The sequence below is a fragment of the Patella vulgata genome, chromosome 3, assembly GCF_932274485.2.
Source record: "Patella vulgata chromosome 3, xgPatVulg1.2, whole genome shotgun sequence".
Classification (NCBI taxonomy): domain Eukaryota; kingdom Metazoa; phylum Mollusca; class Gastropoda; family Patellidae; genus Patella; species Patella vulgata.
The window spans coordinates 40,860,411-40,878,225 of NC_065881.2; the positions used below are offsets into that span (position 1 = coordinate 40,860,411).

General features: G+C 34.3%; 1 protein-coding gene across 1 annotated transcript in view; it reads right to left on the reverse strand.

The window, feature by feature from the left end:
* LOC126814530 (protein mono-ADP-ribosyltransferase PARP15) overlaps positions 1-17,815 on the reverse strand; it is an 84,651-nt gene that overhangs the window by 52,307 nt on the left and 14,529 nt on the right. Inside the window, exons 3-8 of the mRNA XM_050539729.2 lie at positions 15,002-15,467; positions 8,645-8,806; positions 7,880-8,131; positions 2,402-2,641; positions 1,940-2,200; positions 964-1,221 (exon numbers count right to left, since the gene is read on the reverse strand). Of these exons, the coding sequence (XP_050395686.1) occupies positions 964-1,221; positions 1,940-2,200; positions 2,402-2,641; positions 7,880-8,131; positions 8,645-8,806; positions 15,002-15,467 (1,639 nt within the window). The remainder of the gene's footprint in view (positions 1-963; positions 1,222-1,939; positions 2,201-2,401; positions 2,642-7,879; positions 8,132-8,644; positions 8,807-15,001; positions 15,468-17,815) is intronic.

Below are 17,815 nucleotides of genomic sequence, written 5' to 3' on the forward strand. Positions count from 1 at the left end.
CATCATTATATTTTTGGCATCCTCCCATGAAGTCGCTGTATAAAGTTTTAAAAAATGGCTATAATTTCAGTTATTGATGGTATTTCGACACAAGTATTGCTACAGTGGGACCAATTAAAGGTATAAACCTATATTCTGTTATAATGGTTAAAGATAAGTTGCCAAGCAACGAAACAAATGTGTGAGCCCTTGAATATGATTGTCACTTATTTATTATTTTGTAGTAATGGGAGCATTTACAAGGTTCTACAAAGTGAAACAAAGGCCATAACTCTTGAAGTTATTAATGGATATTGATGAAATGAAATAGACTTCTTCATTTTGCTAATTTAGATAAGGTATAAAAATACAGATCGGGTGATAAGTTTTGTCGTTCTACAAGGTTCTACAAAGAGAAACAAAGGCCATAACTCTAGAAGTTATTAATGGATTTTGATGAAATGAAATGGGCTTCTTCATTTTGCTAATTTAGATAAGGTATAAAAATACAGATCGGATGATAAATTTTGTCGTTAGACCGTTCACAAGGTTCTACAAAGTGAAACAAAGGCCATAACTCTAGAAGTAATTAACGGAAATTGTTGAAATTTTTATAAACACAAATTCTCATAACTATTAAAGATGCATTATGTAAGATTTAGATAAAGAGCTGGCCGTTCTTGCTATAATAGTTCCAAAATAGATCATTCATTATTAATTTCATTCAAATTACTTTATTAGAAAAGATCTGGCATAGATTGTTTATCATTGTGGTGATTGTATCTAAACTTGTTTAAATCTCTGTCATCCTATAATCTAGAGAGTTTGTTATAGGCTTGTCATGTTAATAATAAACTATATAACATTTGAAGCCAAAATAAAAACCTGCAATAGACAGATTTAGCTCTTACATAATGCATCTTTAAAATTCTGCTTTTTCTAGTTGATTTCTTAGCAAAAAGCTAAAATATGTAAATAATGTACCTTCTGGTGAAGACAAGGTAACAAATATACAGTTTTCTTCCTCATCAAAATCTATATTTACAGGATCTGCACCAAATTTACGTTTATTATTTAAATAGAGTTTTATTTTGTTTTCTGATGTTTTTTTACTAACTCCAGTTATCATTACAATTGTTCCATTAGACTCTGATTCATCCTTTTCATTTAATGGATTAAATAGTTCAACTGTTAATTTACATTTATCTAATGTGTGTTCCTTTTCACATACCAATTCAGCATCTGGAAAAAGAGTGCATCTATTAAAAATACAGTTCTTACTGTATTTGAATTATTTATACTTTTAAAATACATTCTATAAACATTGAACGAGTGAGAAAATATTACAGAATACCATAATAAATAACATAACTAGAGCAGTTTTAAGCGGTGGAATTTCCTTTGAACTACCCCGTATTTCAATAATTACCTGCCTTACATGTTTTTTACAGAATGGTAGTTTGCAATATGCACTATAAAATTAAAATCAGAAAATTCTCAAGTTCGATATTATATACGCCTAAATGAACAATCACATCAAAAACGTGCAATATCTCTGATTACAGAAAAGAGTTATGATTCGTTGAACACTTTCAGTAAGTTTCAAAATATAAGATGTATTGCAACCAACCATCGAAACAATGGAAATAAATCTGACAGTAATTATCGAAACCAATGAGTATGAACAAGCCTCTTCATCTCATGAACATAAGCATCATGTATCAACACCATCAGAGGATAACATAACCTCTGGGATGTACACAAGATTCTTAGAAGTGATGGAGGGCAACAACTCCCACAATTTAATCATCTCATGCACATTAACATTGAATATAAATTGCAAGTCAATCGACTAGCCTATAGTGCCTCAACAAGAGTTTTCAATTGAGTTTATAGCCCAAAACTCTGAAAAGTAATCATCTCTGAAGTTCACTGGCATATATCACTTATTTTACCTAACCTTCAACAGTAGATAAGGTCACATAAGCACATTTTTCCTCTTCATTTATTTCAATATTTTCAGCAACTGCACCAAATCTTTTCTTGCTCTCTAAATACATCTCTATCATCTGTTTACTTGTTGTATCTTTATATCCACTAACACGAACTATTCTTTTACCATCATCATGTGTTGAATTATCTTGTGTTGATGGGTCGAATATTTCAACTGTTAACTCACAACCATCTAATATATGTTCTCTACTACATACCAATTCAGCTTCTGGAACAAGAACAGAAAGTATACTGTGTACTTACAAAAAATACTAAAAACAGCCCGTTTTTTCTTACCAACTTTTGCTTCAAATAGTTTTTCTTTGCCTTTCACATAAACTTTCCTCCCGTGCTAACAAAACCACTTTGTTAAATTTACCCCTTGTTTCACTAAAAGTAAACAATTGTGTATCCACTTTGTTAAACGTACCTTCAGTTGTATCAAATGTTACAAGTAAATATGTTTTATCTTCACTCAGTTCAACTTTTTCTGCTTCTGCTCCACACTTCTTCTGATTTTCAAAGTACAACTCCATCAACTGAAAACTTGTTGACGCTTTGAATCCAGATACTTTAATAGCTTTTAATGCTGGAATTTCTTCTTCATAATATTGAACAGTTAATTTCTCACTGTCCAGAAGATGATCTCTTGAAAGAACAGTCTTAACATCTGAAAAAACATATTATCATACTTTATAATGAACTTGTTCCTCAAAAGAATTACTCAAAGAAGAAAAGATAATTCTTGTTGAAATTTATTGACATAAAATAAATCCTCTTTATAAACCTGTAGTGGTATATTTCTTTGATCTTTGGGGTATATTCTATGCCCAGAATAACTTGAGGTCTGAAAGTCAGGGCAGTTTTGGATATATACAGGGGAATTTGGGGTTATTCTTCAGAAAGTTTTTCTTTAAACCTGTAATGGGTTATTCTTCCAGAGTAGGGTTTATTTTTTCCATAAGAAAACATGATATAAGGTTTTTCTTACAAGAATTCTGGGATATTCTCATTAAGATAAAGTCCTCAACTTCGGTTATGCTGGGGAAGAAATACTTCAGAAAAAAACCCTCGACAGAAAAACCTCAGCCTATAACTGGCCTTGGTTTTTCTTTTTCTTGGGTTATTTTCTCCAGTCTTTCTTTCCCCAGCATAATCTCAGTCTCGTGATTTATCCTACACATATAATCATATTACGTCATTAGAAAACATCTATAAAAGGACCTTACATTTTTTTCTAATCTTTATGTATCTAAAGAAGGTCTACTAAGACCGAAACGTCATCATTAAAATCTAATCTTATCAACACAGTGTCTGTTCTTCTTGGGTTAGGGGATCCTTTACTTATTTGTTCAAGTTTACGATCTGCCAAGCATCTGTAGATCCTCGCGAAGGCAGTTTTTACATAGATTACTTCCAGCTGTAGGATATTGTGAGCTGGTAGATGTTTTATTTTAGTATATAAATATTTCAGTGATTATCAGAAAGTTAAAATTGTCCGAACATTAAATTTTCTTTTATTTCACTTCATTTTAAATAACATTATTGAGATTCTGAGTGGTTAAAGGGGTGCAACTCTGATTAATTACACTTCCAACATGTTCTTATATGTTAAGAATTCTAATTGGCTTTGTATTTTGTAAAATGATATCTTATTGGTCATGTCAGTACATGTGCTTCTCGGCTGCCATTATTGAATCTAATTAAAGTTAAAAAACATAAATATCAATTTGTTATCTTCTCCAGGTAATATCCAATTATCATGCTAAAAACTTATCTATTATTGTTTATAAGATGTCAGAGATTAGAGTTAGCATATTTGCAGGGACGAATTACTAATTCCTGAATTTATTTGCCCAGCAGAATCTTGTCGCTCTAATCCCTGAAATCTGCCTATTATTATTACACGTGGCCATGCGCTCATGGTTTTCACCGGAAGTAGGTTTCGTTAGTAAAATCAGTATTTATCTTTGTTTATGAGAAAAACCTTAAAAGTAATTTCTATTTCATATTGTTGTTAACATGCATAAAACTTCCTTTTAAGTATGTTTACATTTGTGAAACTCTTTGATTCCTTGTACGCATGAGTAAAGACTGTAATGATATTGTATTGTTTTATTCATTCACTCCTTCAATTAATTTGGAAAATCTTTATAATCTGTCAGTGGTATTGCATGTTGAATTGACCACTGTCATACTTTTTAAATTGCTTTGTATAACATTGCCCATATAACCTCGAGCCGTATTCCATTTGTGCGGTATGTCTTTGCCTTGTATGTAGCCTACATGTAGACCTAGGTAGAACACTAAGGAGTATTGACATCTTCTCAGACAAATATCCATTGCGCAAAAGCAGTCTAAGGACTTTGTATTTTAGTCTTAGCCATGTAACCTTTTCATTATACATGTAATATCCTATTGTTATGTTGCTCGTGCTGTGTTAGGGATTATTATTATTATTAGGGTTTCACACTGCGTAGCTTGTGTGAAACACTATTGTTTTTGTTAAGATTATTATTCTTCTTATTATTATTATTAATCTTTTTCCATTTTGATTAGCTTTCAGCAACTGCTTGTCGCATCATTACGATTTCTTAGGTTTTACTGGGACAGTAAGTGTGACTTAGAGGATAAAGCTATTTTGAATGTTCTGCGACAATGCGAAATGTCCAAAATCACTGAAGTTATCGTTTTTAAAAATATTACAGTTATTTTAACAATAATAGTTGGATTTTAACATTTGATACATTTTGGCATAGCTAGAGACAGGGCACATAGCTACGCTACTTTTGATTGTCGACAAATCTTCGCAGATATTAGGCACCAAATTTAGAAAATCTAAATTTTTACAAAAAAACTTTTTTATTTATGAATATTTTATGGTCCTGTTTTACACAGAATTAAAGAGTAATCTGACTCGAGCAAATATGTGAATTTTTTTTTGTCTCAGTAATTTTCCTTGGCCACCATTGGCTAATTCAGTTTTTCAGTCCTAGATTAATTATATATTGTTCGATTTGTATAAAACAAAGTTCATATGCTCCGTTGTCTCAATTGTCATTTTTTTTGTTACCGATAAGAGTTATCTGTCAGCACCGGAAGTGGCGTAATTTTACTAAAAACTTAAGTACCACTTTTCAAAAGCAAATATTATTTTTTTTAAAACTCATATAACTAAAAGAGTGTGCCCTTTAAAGGTGCATAAAACAGTGAGCTCAGTTTTTTTAATTTCGATTTCATTTTCGAGCAAATTCGATTAAGAGGTGAAAAAAGGTGTAAAATTGATCTATTTATAACCCATTCAGGCTTTTTAGATTTTAAAATATTTCTACATAACTTTTATAAACTTGTAGCTATTATCAATACGGAGACAATGTACGTTAAAATTAGTTTGTAATATGAGCAGTTGCTGAGAAATGGGCATTTTTGCATGAGTCCCTTTTTACGCTATTTGCCTGTAAAAGAGTGAATTATTATTGGATTTTCATAGAAGTGACACCATTTGATGCGTAATTTCAATTTTGACTAGGTCAAACTAATTTAACAGTTTAAATGTCACCGGAAATGACGTAGTTTGGGCAAAAACTGTATTTATAGCCTTTGAAACAAATGATTTATTCATATCAGTCGTATTTGTTATTTGTTTGAAATTTTGATATTTGATTCCAGTCAACTAAAAGAATGAACCCATACGATCATATAGATAACACAAAATGATTTCTAACTTGTTCAGTTGCGGAGAAATAGGTGATTTTCAACAGGTCACTTTTCAAGGTTTTAGGTCCATAAAAGTGTCAATTATTATTCGATTTCCATAAAATTTTCACTGTGTGATACCTAATGCCATTTACAATTTCATACATGTAATAAAAAATTTTTCATTATCACCAGAGAAGTACCATCATTTTGGCAAAAATTGTATTTTTAGCCTCTAAAACAAATACTTGTTTGAAGTAAGCGATATTCATTATTCATATAAAATTATGATATTTGATTCCTATGGACAAATAGCATTAATCAATACGATCATATTGATATCACAAATTTTTTTTTAGCATCTTCCCTTGCCGAGAAATAACCAATTTTGTCAGGATCACTTTTTAAGATTTTTTGCATTTTAATTTCAGTTTATGGGTGGCATACTCCTAATGAGACGTCTAAGGTCATTTTGGTCCAGATTGTCCCATTCCTGTTGCAACGCAGCAGCAAGTTCTTGGACATTGGCAGGACGTTGTTGACGTTGACGTAACCTCTGTCCAAGCATGTCCCAGACATGCTCGATGGGGGAGAGGTCCGGACTCAGTGCTGGCCAAGGTAATGTGGTGATGTTCTGTTGTTGGAGGTAACCTGTAACGATCCTGGCCCTGTGACATCTTGCGTTGTCATCCTGGAAGATGGAACGGCGGCCATGACGTCGTGCGAACGGCACAACATGGACTGCCAAGATGTTGTCCCGGTAGTACTGGCCTGTAACACGCCCTGCAACAACATGTAAAGCCGTTCTTCCAGCAACAGTGATGCCTCCCCACACCATAACAGAACCACCCCCAAATCGATCATGTCTGATGACGTTAACGTCTTGGAAGCGCTCGTTTCGACGACGCCACACCCTCCTACGTCTGTCCAAAAAATCAACAGTGAACCTTGACTCATCTGAAAACATCACATTGCTCCAGCGTCGATTATCCCAGTGTTGACGAACCCTACACCAACGACATCTTGCCTGAATGTGATGATCTCTCAAACAAGGGATCACGCGAGGACGTCGGGCGCGAAGGTGACCCCTATGCAGTCGATTCCAAATCGTCTGGCCACTCACTCTCACACCAGTGTCTGTTTGAAGACGAGCGCTGAGCTGATTTGCTGTGATGACACGATTTCTCAAGGCCAAGGTACGGATAAATCGATCCTGGGCTTGAGTTGTCGCCCTTGGTCGACCTGAGCGTGGTCTGTCCTGTACAGATTGTGTATCACGGTATCTGGACCATAGCCTGCTTATGACAGACTGAGAAACATTCATCGTCCGCGCCACAAAATTTGTTTTCTGGTCACTAAAACAATTAAACTGATGTTTCCACCCTGTAATTCAATGCCACAATGACTGTAACATTCAAAGTCAGAGTCGTGCAAATCTTGGGTTGGACCCCCATGATGATCCCAAGCATCACCTGCATTCCATGCGGTAGCTATTGGTGCGTTTGGGCGTCACATGTAACTGGAAATGTTTCTTCTGTTAGGTTCTATAGTGACTTTTTTCGTAGTCATTTGCATATTTTAGTATTATGCCCCCAAAATCAAATATCCCCTACTTTTTTTGAATAGTATATCTAACACATGGTAACCAATGTATAAATGGAATTGATATTGTTGGATTCAGTTGATTCTACATCCATTTTATAACACGTGTGCAATGCTTATGTGGAAATCTGTTTAATGGTTTCAATGGTACCGGAAGTGACATAAGGTCAAGTTTAACGTGGCATTGGAAGTGACATAAGTTCAAGGGTAACTTGGCATCAGTGAAACCCGTCATTACTGCATTGCAGCTCTAGTTATTATTTTGTTGCTGAGTACAAATGTACATGTGCTTCTCGGCTGCCATTATTGGATCTAACTAAAGTTAAAAAACATAAATTTCAAATTGTTATCTTCCCCAGGTCGACAGTTTATAACAACGGGAGGGCTACACAGCTACATGTACCCCACTGTTTAATTTTTTGCAGTTTTTCTCTAGTCAACGGCTTCAATACCCAATCAAATTCTCCTTACTTTTTAAAATGATAAATAGTGTGGGTAATCAAAGACATTAAGAATCAGTTATATGGAAGGTTTTCTTATCTGGAACCCTAGTATATAATAATATGAATTGCTTTGACTGTTTACTGATAATCATTTGTGCTTAACTTACCATCAATTGTTGAATAAGTTACAAGGGTGTAACCATCCTCTTTAAAAGACTTTACTTCTTCAGCAGAAGCTCCAGATCTTTTCTTGCTCTCAAAATACATATCGATCATTTCTACTGATGTGTTAGGATTGAAGTCAGTAATTTTTAAAGTTTTGTTCTCTTTTTCAATTTTCACATCTCCAGTAAAGGGTTTCACACAAACATCAGAACCGTGAAATTGCACAACCTCTTTCTTAGATATGTGTTTCACCGCTGAAATTAAAAAAAAGGTCACCAAGCAAACAAAAATGTGTCCACAGCAGCTAAGTCATCTGAGCAGGCCATAACGGTTGCTGCATTGTCGTTTTTAAGTAAATAAAAAGTCAAATCTTGATACTAAAAGTCAACACTAAATGTGAGTCCACATCTTATGGCATAATATTTATTAACAAAGGGCAGTAAAATTTTATTTGCATCTTTGAAAATTTGTTAAATATGTTTAGGTTTTCATAAATCTTCATGATTGTGAAACGCTTGCAAAGTTCTAGATCGGTCTAACAATGTTATCTTAGTTATGAGGTGTATGAGGAGGAGCTATTTCATAAGAATTTTATTTCATATCTAATTTTCAGAAAGGGGGATATTTTCATATACAAAACCACTATCTCTGCCATCAAAACAGAGTTACTGTCTCTTGATATTCAACCCTTGTTTTCTTTGTCCATACCAATAAATAGTACCACACCAAAAATAATTCTATGTTATTGAGTATGAATTAATTATTACCATCAGATTTATCATATTTCAAAAAAGCCTTATTCTCTTTCTTATTCAAATCTACAGCAAGCAATTTGGCATCTTGGGCTAACTTTTTCTTCTCAAAGAACATAGACAAAGCTTCTTGAGTAACATCATTTGGTAATTTGCTGACTTCTAAAATATTAGTCTCTAGAAAATAAAAATTTAATCTTAAATTGATAACAAATATCTAACATCACAAAAATCTCAAAATAAATACATGACATTCATTAATTACTTACAAATTAATAGTTTTGTAAAGCATTGAGCAATTGAATTGAGCATCACTCTGCCTAACCTGAGTTATTGTTTTCTAAAGACTCAATCAATCAAATTGTTTATCTCTACAAGCAGGAATGCTCATCATCAAACTCAGTCAAGGTATTCACTAAATGAACATCAACACCAAGATTTAACATTCTACCTCAGTTAAGGGCAAAGTTCCTGTGTTCCAAAGTTTTGACCAGCAGAATTGCTTATCTCTACTTTAACAGAAGCAGACAATGATCATTCAATGACTCAACCAAGGCATTCTACCTCAATTAAAAGCAGAGTTACATAATCCAAGTAGTGTGACGGACAAACCCATTTTAAAATTTTCATGCTTTCTTTAAATTAGCCCAGTCGAGCAGAGCAGTAGGACGTTAAACCCCATTTCATTTCTTCAAAAGACGAGTGACCAACAACAATGTGTATCATTCAAGCTGGAAGTGTTACAAGCAATAGACAATTTTATTCTTTTCAGAATCGCTGTATTATAACAAGAGAAAAATACAAATTAATAAGGTTGTTTTTAGTTCAGATTAACCAAGTTAAACTGAAATCGATACGTCCAGTTCTGAATCATCATTAAGAATAATATCCTGCACACACAGTGTAATAAATCACTACTTGTATTACAGTAATTATATGAAAACTTTTGAATAAAAAAAAGATAGGTTGGCAGGCAACGAAACATACGCCCACGGCAGCTAAGTCGTCCGGGGAGTCAATAAGGGTTGTCGCATATTTTTTTTTCTTTTGTCAGAAATGAAAACATTTACAACACACTAAAATCTGATTACGAGTAACAACCCATTTGGCTTCTAGTTCTGCTTTATTCTAATATCTAGCATATAAAACATTTAATATCAATTTCCATAATCATTGGAAATCGTTGAAATGACAGACTTCTTCATCTCATTTGTCAATCGGATATTACTTTTAGCGTCTAGAGCATCCACAAAATATTTCAAAGTGATCAAGAGCCATACCTCTGGTAAAAATTGTTGAAAATCAATAGGATTCTTCATCTTATGATCTTAAACACTGTATAAATGTAAAGTCAATCAGATATTAACTCTCAAGAGCTTCTAAAAGATTTTTCAAAGAGGTCAAGCGCCATAACTCTGGCAGTAATTATCGGAAATCGGTGAAAATCAATAGGCATCTTCGTTTCATGACCTTAAACACTGTGTATAAATTTAAAGTCAATCAGATATTAACTTTAGCCTAAAGCATCCACAAGATTTTTCAAGGGCCATAACTCTGGCAGTAATTATCGAAAATCAATAGGCTTTTTCGTCTCATGACCTTAAACACTGTGTATAAATTTGAAGTCAATCGTATTTTAACTTTAGTCTCTAGAGCGTCCACAATTGTAGGCCTAACAGACAGACGGACAGGGGCGACGACAATATACGTCCACATGAAAAGGTGGGTGTATAAAAAGTAACATTGTAATCACCTTCAATGACAATACATGTATATCCTACTGTGATATTGACATGCCTGTTCATATGAAACAATATAAAGGCAGACTGCCAGGCAACAAATCATACACTTAGTCGTCTGGGCAGTCAACAAAGGTTATTGCAAATTTATAATTTTGTAAAAACTGATCAATACAGAAATGGTTAAAATTTGATTGGCTTGTAGTTTTTCCTAAAGCCAACATTTATTCCACAAACATGTATTCATAACCAGATGATAACCACATATATAGCTGTTCAAGTTACTGGAAATGATTCCAAATCAATAGACTTCATAAAATCATTGTGAATTAATTTCATACCAATCAGTTAATTATTGTAGTCTTCAGAGCACCCACAAGAGTTCTCAAATTTGTCAAAGGTGATAACTATGACAATAAGTATGAACATAAACACCCTGTATAAATTTGATAACTTTACCCTTTTAAACGTCTGCAAGTAATTGAGGACAAGAGAGAGAAATGAAGATAACGTCCATGTGACCCAGGCAAGGTCATTTCGTGACTAACATATAGTTCAATTTTATTTCAATAATTTGCTTGTGTGTAGGGATAATTAGCAGAGAGAATACCGGAGGACCAAAAGAAAACCTGTGAGGTTGGACAGGTCACTCTTCCCCATGTCACGTGCAAGTGTGGTATTAAAACCACGCCACTTTATTCAATGACAGACATTATGATCTAACAATAATATATGAGTTAGCGCTGGCAATCGATCCTGTTTCAAGTATCGATTATCGCGGACCATCCGCCGATCGATAATCGATAATATCAGCAAATTATTTTGACTTACATTTACATTACACAATTGGTTTGAAAACAATCATAATTTGTACACGAATTATATGCGAGTTTATGCTGTGATATCATTCTGTATACTGTAGAATTTTTTTTTTCATTTATTTGACATTTGACAATAAAATAATACTAGCATTCCATAGCGAAACCAAGGTGTAGAAAGAAACTCGATCAATCCACTTCGTTTGGAAGACAGAACCCGCCACCGCTCAGGCTCGCCATATCTTTGTCGCTTATGACCTAAATGGACACAGATCACCAAATATTCCTACGCCGTCACCCACGAAACAAGGGCTAAAGCTATTTTTAGTCTTCCTCTCCCTTTTCCTTTTTCCCCCTTTTGCATGGCGATTTTTGTTGACTTTTTGGTGTAGAATTGAGGAAAAGGGTTTGAAAATACATTTTCTGCCAGGTTTTGGTGAATATTCATAATTTTGATGCGGAAGGATACAAGAGTTGAGAGGTTGGTTACGTTGAAATGTAGGGCCTGAAATTGCATGTTTACTTGTCTCTACTTCCAGCTTGTGTATCTCAAGTTTTTCATGAAGAACCTCATACGTGCTTTTGGGCAAGTGGTTGCCACATGTTGCTCCATCTGTGGTAGAAAGCGTTCTACCCAACGAAAATTTGGGAAAAAGTTAGAGCCGGTCTAAGATACGAGAATTAACATTGGAGTCAATGGGGAAATCTTTAGTGATCTGTGTCCTGTCTGTGTGTGATAAGGCTGTCACTGATATGCCTTAGTTTTGAAAATATGAAGATTAAATTCTCAGAAAATATGAATAAAATAGTTTGGCTACAGAAAAACTAAAAAAAGTTAATTAAAAAAAAAAAAAATCAAAGTTTTGAAGAAAAATTGTGATTTTACTGCAAATTTCTCAATTTTCAATTTTTATTGAATTTTTAACAGTAAGTAAAATATTCTAATGCCCAATGTTGGCTTATTCAGTCTCAGAAAGCACAGATAAAATGAACAGTATTGAAATTTCACCAAATTTTGTCTAAAAATCAGGAATATTCACAAAAAATCTTGAGATTCCCCCCATTTGGATGTAGAAATTAATATTTTCATGACTACTAAAATGAGTCAAAATGTCTAAAAATGCCCATATTTTCTTTGCTAATATAACTTAGATGGGATCTACATGTTTGTCAGGTTTAGAAATAGCTCCAGCTTTCCTACAGAAAATTGAAAATTGGTAACACTGAGTTAATAATGTACAGCAGATGGGTTTGTACAAAATGTTCAAAACAGGGGTTGGCTCAATTTTGCCACTATTTTACCCAGAATAAGCATTTTTTTCTTCTTTGAAACATTAAATTCTTGCATTTCCTTCATGTAGGAAGCAATATCCCAGCCTTTCTAGACATTTTTTACTCCATCATTCTGTTTAGAGAGGCAATAAATGCCCCACCCCACCCTTTTCTATTAATGTGTTTTGAGGGATTTAAATGCACCTGTGTTGACATGTAAATGATCTTAATTGGAATTTGTGGTTGAATTACAGCTAAGAATGTTATTTTTCACCCAAAAATATTTTTTGTGTGCATTTCAAGGATTTCTAACCCTTATTTGTTCAGAGTCAAACGTAGAACCCTGAGGCACTTCAGGCCAATGAGACCAGACCCAGATATAAAACTGGTGTAGATGTGTAAATGTCAGTTTAATGTTCAATATTTTCTTGTCAAAATCCAGCATTTGTGGTGTTTGCTGCATTTATGTTGCCTATAAAACAATAAAATGTTAATTTTTCTCCTTTTCAGGTCTCTTTTTATGTTGTCAAGTCTGTCATGACTACTTTTTTGACTTCATTTTTTCAGGAAATTAATGTAAAGTTCCAGACATCTTGCTTCAGCACAAGGATTGCAATACAAATTTGTAACATGCCTCTGAGGTTTGAGATGTTGGAAACATTGAAATATTCCCAAATTTGTGAAAATTGTGTATTCTGTGACCCTTCTGTTAGAGAGGGGTGATCATAGACCAAATATGGCATTTTTTTCATTCATCAAGGCCTATTTTTAACCATAATTCATATTTATTGCACCTATTTTAGTTTATATGTGCATATGTTAGCCAGGGATGGTAAAACATAGCTGTTAGACAGATTCCTTTGGTAATGTAAGTTCTGCAACCATAGATTAGATTAATTCAATCAGTGGCATGTTCAGGGGGTAAGCATACATGTTTCAGTATAGATCTCTAATATTACAACCATTGCAACTGGTTTGCATTTTTTCTGTTTGCATATTGTCCACAGATTCTAAAAATATATTTCTTGTCCGTCCGGATATTTAAAAAAGTGGAAAATTATTGGTATTTTGAGAGATGCTACATGTAAATTTTGTACATTTTTCATCACATGGCAGTAAAAAATTATATTTTTGAAAAAAATTCCAAATTATGAGTGTTTTGTATGTAGTTTCTTTGTTACTTGTCTAATTTTTTCACAGAACTCAGATACTGCCTTTAATAAGAAAGATTTTTAAATTTTAGCACAAAAGGCCTATGGACCTGAGATGCACTAGTGTACATAAAGCAGCATGTGTACTTAAAGGGCCATCATTTTTACAGTTATTCTTTGATTTTGATTTTCTTTCACTGGCATGTTGCCAGAACACATGGGAAGGAAATAAAAAAGGCCTTTTGGTGATCCCTGAAGTTTCACCCCTATATAGGACACAGATCACCAAATATTCCTACGCCGTCACCCACGAAACAAGGGCTAAAGCTATTTTTAGTCTTCCTCTCCCTTTTCCTTTTTCCCCCTTTTGCATGGCGATTTTTGTTGACTTTTTGGTGTAGAATTGAGGAAAAGGGTTTGAAAATACATTTTCTGCCAGGTTTTGGTGAATATTCATAATTTTGATGCGGAAGGATACAAGAGTTGAGAGGTTGGTTACGTTGAAATGTAGGGCCTGAAATTGCATGTTTACTTGTCTCTACTTCCAGCTTGTGTATCTCAAGTTTTTCATGAAGAACCTCATACGTGCTTTTGGGCAAGTGGATGCCACATGTTGCTCCATCTGTGGTAGAAAGCATTCTACCCAACGAAAATTTGGGAAAAAGTTAGAGCCGGTCTAAGATACGAGAATTAACATTGGAGTCAATGGGGAAATCTTTAGTGATCTGTGTCCAAATAATACTGAGTTAAATGTAGTTATTTCCCTTTGATCACATCAAACGAATTCTTCAGTTCGCCGTAACAGTTTATTTCTCGCAGTGATTTCTTATCCCTGGGGAAATTAAAAATCTCCCTTCAGACATTTCTTCGCAAATTTCATAATAAAATAATAAATTTTATTAAGGGAAAGTACGTGTTTGACTTAGAAACAAAGAAGACGAAAGAACTGAAGAGTTAAAATAAGGGGCACAACTGGATGTTACGTGAAACCATTGGCTCTCATCATGACATAAGCGGCCAACATTTCTCACCGGTTGCGTCTCGCGTGAAAAAAACCCCAACAAACGTGTGTGTTTTATTATGACTATTCTGTTTAATTGCAGTTCTAGGCCCATGCACGCGTTGCACAGAATACAGTGATAAGGATTATTTTTATGGACTTCTTCTTGCAAGTGAAGTACCTATAATTGCGCGATAATCGATATTTTAAAACTGTATCGATAATCGATTTTCAAAACACTTACCAACGATTATCGGCAATTATCGATTATTTCCGCCAGCCCTAATATGAGTTAGGCCTATAAAAAGAACAAACAACAGGATGGATGACAATATGTTAACACTTTTATAGCAGTCCTGCAAAAAACTGACTATTAATACATGTTTAAATACCTTGCTGTTCAGATAATGGCTCTTTCTGTATGTTTTTAGATAATGTATCCAAACATGGCATGGTAGTAGCATTAGAATATGATGCAGAAACTGTCTCTTCTCGTAGCATTACATTTTGACTTGTATTGAACATTTCACTAAATTGCAAGTTTTTGTTCGTTATTGGATGTCGTGAACTTTCTTGCTGTTTCTTCCACATCAAAAATTGTTCAAACTCTTGTTGAAGTTGTGCTTGTTCATTTTCATTTCGTAACCTGCTGCTTTCGGACATTTCTTTGTTCCCATCACCTACCAGACCCTGTTTTTCCTGATGAGTGTATCCTTCATTTTGAATTTGAATCGTTTGATTGGGATGATCATCAAATATACTTGGTGGTGTGGTTTGTGGCTGTGTTGGTGTCTGTGTTACATATGTGTCCACTGTTTCTTTAGGTAAAGTACCTGGAGTCGCAGTTCTTGATTCAGCCTGATATAAATCAAAGACAGAGTTATTGCCACATGTAACTGTATATTAACAAATTATGACATGATATCTATAGAAACCAGCGGTTGCCAGGCAAGATACGCCCATGTTTTGTAAGAGATGGATAGAAAACAAGCTAAAAACAAAATCGATTTTTCAGGGGCCATAATCCAGAAAGATATGGTCTGAAATGCACAAATATCAAAAGGGACTGAGATCTTTGGGATATAAAGATATATTTTAATTTTCTTCAAAATCGGATAAAAATTGTGACCTCTAGAGGGTCCACAACCTTTGTAATACATACTTTTACACAATTTGCATACAAAGAGCGCCCAATCTGTCCGTCAGTTTCATCTTGATTTTCCCGAAAATCGAATTCAACGTTCATTATGGTGGAATGGTGATATATATTTATTTAAACGGTTTTTAAAATCGGATAAAAAAATTGTGACATCTAGAGAATCCACAAGCTAACAAACACGATCTTACGTACAATCAGGGGCCATAATCCAGGGAGTTACGGTCTGATATGCGCAAATAGCAAAAGGAACCAAGATTTTTGAGTCATAAACATATAAACATATATTTTAAGTTTCATCAAAATCAGATCACAACTGTGACTTCTAGAGGGTCCACAACCTTGGTATGACATAACTATTACACTATTTGCGTACAAGGAGCCGGCATTTTGTCAGGTAGTTTTGGTCCGATTTTAATGAAATTTGAACTCAACCATCATTAAAGTGTAACAGTGACAAACGTGATTTTTCATACAATCAGTGGCAATAATCCATGAAATTACGGTCCGATATGCGCAAATATCAAAGGAACTACAATCTTTGGATTATAAACATAAGTTACAAGTTTCATCAAAATCGGATAAAAATTGTGACTTCTAAAGTGTTCAAAACCTTGGTATTACATACTTCTACACTATTTGCGTACTAGAAGTGGCCATTTTGTCTGGCAGTTTTGGTCAGATTTTTTATGAAAATCGAACTCAACCTTCATTGATGTGTAACGGTGATATATTTAAACGTTTTTTAAAATTGAATACAAATTGTGATTTCTAGCGGGTCCACATGCTAAAAGTGTGATTTTTCGAACAATCAGGGTCCATAATCTAGGAAGTTAGTTCGAATATGTGCCATTATCAAAAGGAACCAAGATCTTTGTGATATAAACATATCATCAAAATCGGATAAAAATTGTGGCCTCTAGAGGGTCCACATTGAGGACTCCACAACCTTAATATACCATATTTTTACACTATTCGCTTACGAGAGTCAGCCATTTTGTCTGGCAGTTTTGGTCCGATTTTCACGAAATATCAAACTCAAACATCATTAGGGTGATATATTCAAACGTTTTTTTAAATCGGATAAAAATTGTGACCTCAACGGGGACCACAAGCTAAAAACGCGATTTTTTGTACAATCAAGGGCCATAATTCAGGAAGTTACGATCCGATATGCATGAATATTGGACGGAGCCAAGATCGTTGGGTTATAAACATGCATTTCATATTTCATCAAAATCAGATGAAAATTGTGACCTCTAGAGTGTCCACAAGCTAAAAATGTGATTTTTCATACAATCAGGGGCTATATCCATGAAGTTATGGTCCAATACATGCCAATATCGAAAGGAACCGAGATCCTTGGAAGACGTATATTTCAAGTTTTGTCCAAATCGGTTAAAAATTTAGACCTGTAGAGTGTCCACAAACAAATTGTAGAAGGATGGACGGACGGATGGACAGACGTCTGGCTGGACAGGGGCGACGGCATAATACGTCCACTTGAAATGAGGCCATATAAAAATGTTCTATTAAAATATCCTGATAACCATAAATAATGAAACATACTTGAACTAGATAGGTTCCTTTTTCGTTTAATTGAAACAACGCATGCAGATAGGCTGATAACTTTTACCACAAGATGCTTCAAATTGCCCAAGGGAGATAACTATTATAAATTGATGAAATTAAATCTGTAGGCTTCGGAGAATTCTAGATTACATCTCGAGACCTTGATGCAATCTGCAGGTCCAAACCCACAATCCACATATGACGTCATGTGCTAGACCGTCTTCGATGGCTTCACCATGCTACTAGTAGCGCTGCATTTAATTTCAAGTTGGTTGGATTATAATTGGATTATAGCAACTGATACACTGTGTCGATTTCGGCTATGCTATTTCTCATTTTGATGTGAAACACACCAAAATGAGAGACTTCTTGTCCTCTTAACTAGAACAAGCCAACAGTGAGGGTGATGTCCCCCGCCGAAATCCCAAAATAAATATATGACACATATTAATTAATCGCACATCTATTTTTTTCAAAG